The 6812-nt window shown below is 42.7% G+C and overlaps 1 protein-coding gene across 1 annotated transcript; it reads right to left on the bottom strand.

The window, feature by feature from the left end:
• Positions 1–732: 732 nt before the first annotated feature.
• On the bottom strand, positions 733–1354 carry BLOC1S3 (biogenesis of lysosomal organelles complex 1 subunit 3; the record flags this gene model as incomplete). Its single annotated transcript, XM_082262921.1, has 1 exon — positions 733–1354. One exon carries the CDS (start codon positions 1352–1354, stop codon positions 800–802), a length of 555 nt encoding a protein of 184 aa, XP_082119047.1. The 3' UTR covers positions 733–799.
• Positions 1355–6812: the final 5458 nt, after the last annotated feature.

Below are 6812 nucleotides of genomic sequence, written 5' to 3'. Positions count from 1 at the left end.
ATAATTCAGTATTTACAGTCTAAATATATTTGGCATCACAGGATTAGCTTGAGCTATGTGCACTGCTCATATCAGCACCATGCGAGTTAATATTTGTTTACTCGAACAAATAGTAACTACTGTGTTCTAACAGTAGATATTGTGAGAAAAATCAAAGCTATGGTTTGCAATAGACCTTATTTATCAAAGTGGCTTTAATAAGAGCTAGCACTATGGTCTGCGAATAAACACTTGAAAGATAATTTTTTTTTTTTTTTAAATGAATGAAGTAACTGGTAACTGTTGATTAATGAAAAACCATGTACAAGGCAAACAATACAAGTTAAAAACAGAGCTAGAACCTGGAACCTAGCCCTACATGCTTTAGGTTCACTTGTCTATTTAAGTGAATCGGTACTTTGCCTATTGCGGGCACAATAACAGGTTCCTTTAAAAGCTCACTTCCCCCTCTGTTTATACTTACTTTTCATCTGCTATGATTCTGCCCCTTGAACCACCAAAGCCAGGTTTAAAATCTAAGTTGGTCTGTTTGTAGCTTTAATAGCAATATTTGCACCCCCCCCCAAATGACAGCTGTCAGGCCAAGAGCTTGGCAACTCTGGCTCGCAGTGCATCATGAGAGCAACAGTACACGCTACCCTAGACCCCAGGGTACTGTGTAGTTCACTACGTTCTGATGAGCAAGGAGCAGCAGGGAGAGAGATTGTGAGTGGACCTGTTACTTTGCGCAATTCACAGGTTCATGTTTTCTTTGAACCATTGCAATAAAGGAACATTCAGGTATAGATGGGTTACACAGTCATATCCTGATATCAGGTAGTAGGTTACAACTCGTTATGATGTCAATCTTATCAGACACCCCTTTTAAGTCTTCAAGGGCAAGCCGAATGTTGTGAGATGCGTTGATGATCCCGTTTTGTGAGTTACTCAGCTGGCTGGTCAAAGCCTGGATCTCACTGGTAGTTGTATGATAGACTTGTCGTATCGTGTTATTAACATCATGGTACAGCCGTGCATTACTTTCTAGAAGTTTCTGCTGTAATAAAGTGCTGTAACGGCCTGGCTGCTGTATATTCACAAGTGGTTTTTCTTCCAAAGCAACAGGAGAGCTCTCTCCCTCATTTCTGATGACCACCAGCGGAGGTAGCTCCTTTTCCAGCCTCTTGGAATGCAAGTCATTTCTATCCTTAATACTGTCTTCTTCGTCATCTGTCTCTGAAGCTTCTCCTTGGATTTTTACACCACAAGCAGCAGATAAGGTACTCACTGGGACAGATGTCACATACATCTCTTCTTCATCATCAGTTTCAGAAGCTTCACCTTTAACAACGGTTTGGAATTCTCTAAAAGACATCTTGTGTGCTGAAATGGGCAGAGTAAAAGAGAAATAAATGTTAAAAAAAAATTACACACACATATATATATATATATATATATATATATATATATATATATATATATATATATATATATATATATATATATATATATATATTTTTTTTTTTATTTATTTATTTATTTATTAGGGATGCACCGAAATGAAATTCTTGGCCGAAGCCGAATAATAATGAAATGCTTGGCCGAAGGCCGAATACCGAACGCGGTGTTTTGCATTTTTTAACATAAAATATGCCCATTAGCGTGCCCCTTAACATAAAATATGCCCATTAGCGTGCCCCTTAACATAAAATATGCCCATTAGCGTGCCCCTTAACATAAAATATGCCCATCAGAGTGCCCCTTAACAAAATATGCTCATTAGCATGTCCCTTAGCATAAAATAAGGGGCACGCTGATGGGCACATTTTATGTTAGGGGGCACTCTGATGGGCACATTTTATGTCAGGGGGCACGCTGATGGGCACATTTTATGTTAGGGGGCACGCTGATGGGCACATTTTATGTTAGGGGGCACGCTGATGGGCAAAACAAAACATTTAAATCAGCATTGCTCTTAACATAAAATATGCCCATTAGCGTGCCCCTTAAAATGAAATATGCCCATCTGAGTGCCCCTTAACATAAAATATGCTCATCAGCATGTCCCTTAGCATAAAATAAGGGGCACGCTGATGGCCACATTTTATGTTAAGGGGCACTTTATAGGGCACTCTAATATAATTAGCATGGCAAGTGGCAACAACATATGGCAGTCTGCACACTAATGCTTGTGCAGCTGCCAGCTACCGTATTCTCCCCCAAATGTGCTCAGCTCCACATCACATACCTCAACTGCAGCCAGAGCCAAAAGCCGCAAACAGGGGGGCGGGGCGTGGACCTAGTGTGAAGGAGCCGCCAGTCAGGAGCAGGGGGCGGGACGCGCGCGTGACGTCACACCCCCTACTCGCGGCCGGACAGGACACCGGCGGCGTGTGAGAAGGGAGCCGCGAGCCGCAATGAGGAAGGTGAGCGGTCAGGGCGGAAGAGACAGAGGATCATTGCATATATTATCAGAGGGTTACTTACTGCAGAGGACATTTTTTACATAGATCATAATAGAGGACCACGAGCCGCAATGAGGAAGGTGAGACATTGTTCGGCTCAAAATTATTCGGCCTTTTGATTTATTCGGCCGAACACCGAAAGTGCCATTTTCTCTATTTTCGGCCGAATAATGTTCGGCCGCCGAATATTCGGTGCATCCCTAATATATATATATATATATATATATACACACACACATTTTTAGGCACATACAGTATCTCCTCTGAGGGTGCAAATAACAAGCAAGTATACAAAAGAAAAAAAAATACTAAAAACACACAGATAGCGAGCTGTACCAACTAATTAGTGATAGACCGATATCATTTTTTCATTGCCGATACCAATATTTTGGTCATCACGTATAGGTATCGGCTGATATGGGCCGATATGTTCGTACATTTAAAAACATTTATTTTTTTTTTTTTCTTGACAGGTACTCTTGTGGAGGGATCTGGGGGTCTAAAAGACCCCAAACCCCTCCTCTGCACTTAAAAGCATATAAAATGCCAAGTTTGGCTGTTTTGAATGCTATCATTTATTTGAATCTGGCGCCAGTACCCGGAAGTGATGTCATGACATCACTTCCGGGATTTTGCATTGAGACCGATCAGAGCCGAATGCGGATTTGATCGGGTCTTCGGCGGCCGTGCAGGCTGGTTGCCCGGGTCTCCCGACGGGACGGGAGACCCAGGCAGGCCACGGAAAGCAAAGGGAAGGGCGACGTCCCCTCCCGCTTCTTGTAATGACAACCAAGCGGCTTCTCAGCCGCATCGGTTGTCATTACAAGACAGCTGACCGTCGGCTATGGACGTCAGTACCGGGGTGATGCCTCTAGCTGCCGGCATCACTCCGGTACAAGCACTTTCCGAAATATCGGGGGAAAAGTGCATATTGGCCCTCGAGAATCGTTCGATCCCTACTACTAATAAAAGTTAAATTAGACCTAAAGTCACAATTTGATTAAGGTACATCAGTCCCCTTGGTGCTGCTATGAAAAAAAAAAACAAAAAAAAAAAACACAACAACATTCAACTCCCTAAACAGTTTCTTTTCTCCTCGAATCCAACCAGCTGCTGCTTGTGGCCATTTCTTGAAGTTTACTTCTTTGTGAGGCAGAAACCAAGTGACATTTCTATGAGGTGGTGGCGTTGATTGGCCTTTGCCTCAAACAGAAATGACCTTTGGGCATGGATGCAATGGCAGTAAAGCATCAGGTGATCACTACAAGGAAGAGGAAAGTATTTTAAACACTGAACTCCCATTTTTCAATGGCTAGATGAATCATTACCTTTTTACTTTAAAAAGTGTATCTAAGGCCAATGTTTAAGGTTTGCATACAGCAGGGTAAGAACCCTCTCAGGTTTAGCTTTTATAGCGGTTTATATGCCTCCAAGGGAAATTCAACCTATTTATTTTGGTAACCATAAAGTGAAGGGAAATCCAAATTTTTCAATGTCATCCAAAAAACGACAACTGTCCAGAAAGGGACTTCTCTCACCTTGTGCAAATTTCCCCTCACTTTCTATTGTGACTCTGGGACAGAAAGTGAAGGACATCTTCCCCATGGGACAAACACCGCAAAAAATTAAAAAATAATCGAGTTGATTGGCAATTACTATTAGCCACAGATGTTGTAATCTGTATTCATAACTAAAGATATACTTTTCTGATGCGTAACTAACAGATATAGAGCATCTGCAACGACTCTCATGCCAAGTTCCACAAAATTTAGGAACCATGGTTGTTCTATTCTTTTCCTACCTTCCCCCCAGCCAGCTTGGGCCTGTGACGGATGGTTCCGATGCTCCTGAGCCCTTACCTTCTCCCCATCTCTCGGCCTCTACCCTTCTGCCCTTTCTTTCTAACCTAGACTCCCCCATCTATTCTCCAGCTCCCTACTTGGTAGCTCCTTTCCTTTACCCTAACTTCCTTCTAGTTTCTGCTCCTCCTTTCCTTTTTAGATCTGTCTAGACTGTATATTGTACCACCATTTGGATATTGGTGGGCTCAGGGGATGCCCCGTTGTGTAGGGAACCTTTCGGGGACCCCTTGGTCCTTATGGCTTCATGTACACCCCTATTTACTGCTGTTTTTTTTTCTGCTTATGTATTGCTTTATTTTTGCCTTCCTTGTGAGCTAACTTCTGTTATATACGCAATGCTAGCCCCTGCGTGGGCAGAACCTTTGCACATTAACTACTTATTAAAACTGAATAAAAACTATTGAAACAGAAAGATATACTTTTCTAGTGTCATTAACCACTTCTGGACCGGAAAGTTTTACCCCCTTAATGACCAAGCTATTTTTTGCAATATGGCACTGCATTACTTTAACTGACAATTGCATGGTTGTGCGACGCTGTACCCAAATAAAATTTATGTCCTTTTTTTCCCCCACAAATAGAGCTTCCTTTGGTGGTATTTGATCACCTCTGCAATTTTTTTTTTTTGCGCTATAGGCCTCTTTCACACGGTCCGCCTCCATAGGCGAATCCGTGTTGCTCAGCGGGGATCGATCCGCGATCCCCGCTGAGCCGGCGGATGACAGCTCCGTCTCCGCTTGCAGAGCGGAGAGGGAGGTGTCTCAGCCCCCGCTGCCCTCTATGGGGGATCGGATGAGAGCGGACTGCCTGTCCTCTCTCATCAGATCCAATCCGATCACTGAACGGAAGGAAAAATAGGGTTTCCTTCTGTCCAGATGTCACGGACTGGATTGGACACAGATCGTAGCGGGTGTCAGAGGAGGTGTCTCCGCTGACACCCGCTGCCCCATAGAGCTGCATGGAGGATCCGATCAGATCCGCCTAAAAAAAACTGACAGGCGGATCTGATCGGATCGCCCGTGTGAAAAAGCCCATAAACAAAAAAAAAAAAATATTTTTTACTTTCTGTTATAAAACATTCCCAATAAAAGAAAATGAAAAATCTAATTTTTTCACCATTTTAGGCCAATATGTATTCTGCTACATATTTTTGGTAAACAAAAATCCCAATAAGTGTATATTGATTGGTTTGCGCAAAAGTTATCGCGTTTACAAACAAGGGGAAAGATATGTAATTTTAATTTTTTTTACCAGTAATGGTGTCAATCAGCGATTTTTTAGCAAGACTGAGACCTTGCGGCGGAAACCTATCTGACATTTTTGGGGGGGACCAGTGACATTACTACAGTAATCAGTGCTAAAAATATGCGCGGTTACTGTACTAATGACACTGGCAGGAAAGGGGTTAACACCAGGGGTGATCAAAGGGTAAACTTTGTCCCTAGGGGGTGCTTTCTAACTGTGTGGGGGTGGGCTTGCTGGATGAACACGTGGGATGGCTTCCCAAGAACAGCTTTCTCTCAGGGAACTGGTGGAGCATTTACAATGAGAGTGGCAAGGCAACAGAGAATCGGCTGTTATACCAGTGACACGGACTATAGGAATGCTCATGAAAAAGACAGGCTCACCCAGGTGATCAATAATCATAAAAAGGTGCATTTAATATTTTTTTTGTAAAAGTGAACTAATCCTTTGAAGGAGGCATAAATAAAAATGTGATGTTTAATGACACTTCAAGTTCATAAGAACATTTTCTTGTGAAATTCTGATTTCTCCAAATTATTGACAATGGCACATGGGCAAAATAGATCTACATGATTCACACTTCTGCAATGCAGCATCGTACATAACGTGCATTGGTGTGTTGTAATACCATTCATTTTAAATGGCAACTCAAAGCACTAAGGCAGCGCACCTACACTGTAGCATGCCTTACTGCACAGGAGAGAAGGGCTGTGTATTGAGGTACAAAAAGGGGTCATGTGTGATTTTTCCCATGCTGGGGTGCACTGGCAGCCCGTTTAAAATGAATAGGCTGCCTGAACACAATGCACAGATATAAATAGGCCATTAAAGGATAAGTTCACCTTCATTCCTGCTCCTGCAGCTGCTCAGGTATCCGCTGCCTCTGTGTGACAGCAGTACAGGGAGAAGTTCCCAGTATCTGCTGTCACTTTTTGAAAAGACCGTGGCCGTTCAGGGCCCTGCCCTCGTTATTCATTCACAGAGCTCTGTGAATAAATGAACTACAAGTAATGATATCCTTTTTAGTTGTCAGCTTGCAGTTCTCAATGAACTACTATGGCGCTGTTGAGAGCTTTGGTAGTTAGCGGATTGTTCAAGTTAGTGTGTAACTGCCTGCTTGTACGATGTACGGGCAGAGCGATAACACTGACAGTCTGCAGGAGTCCTGCATGGTACCAGCGATCTGCTAATCGGTGCAATGCTCTGCAAGCACCAAAAAGTTTGTAAATGCATATTTTTTTTTTTTTTCGTTTTGCAAAGA

Source organism: Pelophylax lessonae (genome assembly GCF_965119305.1).
Source record: "Pelophylax lessonae genome assembly, chromosome: 7".
Lineage (NCBI taxonomy): Eukaryota > Metazoa > Chordata > Amphibia > Anura > Ranidae > Pelophylax > Pelophylax lessonae.
Note: the sequence above shows the minus strand (reverse complement) of the source record. Positions and strands in the feature narration are given on the sequence as shown.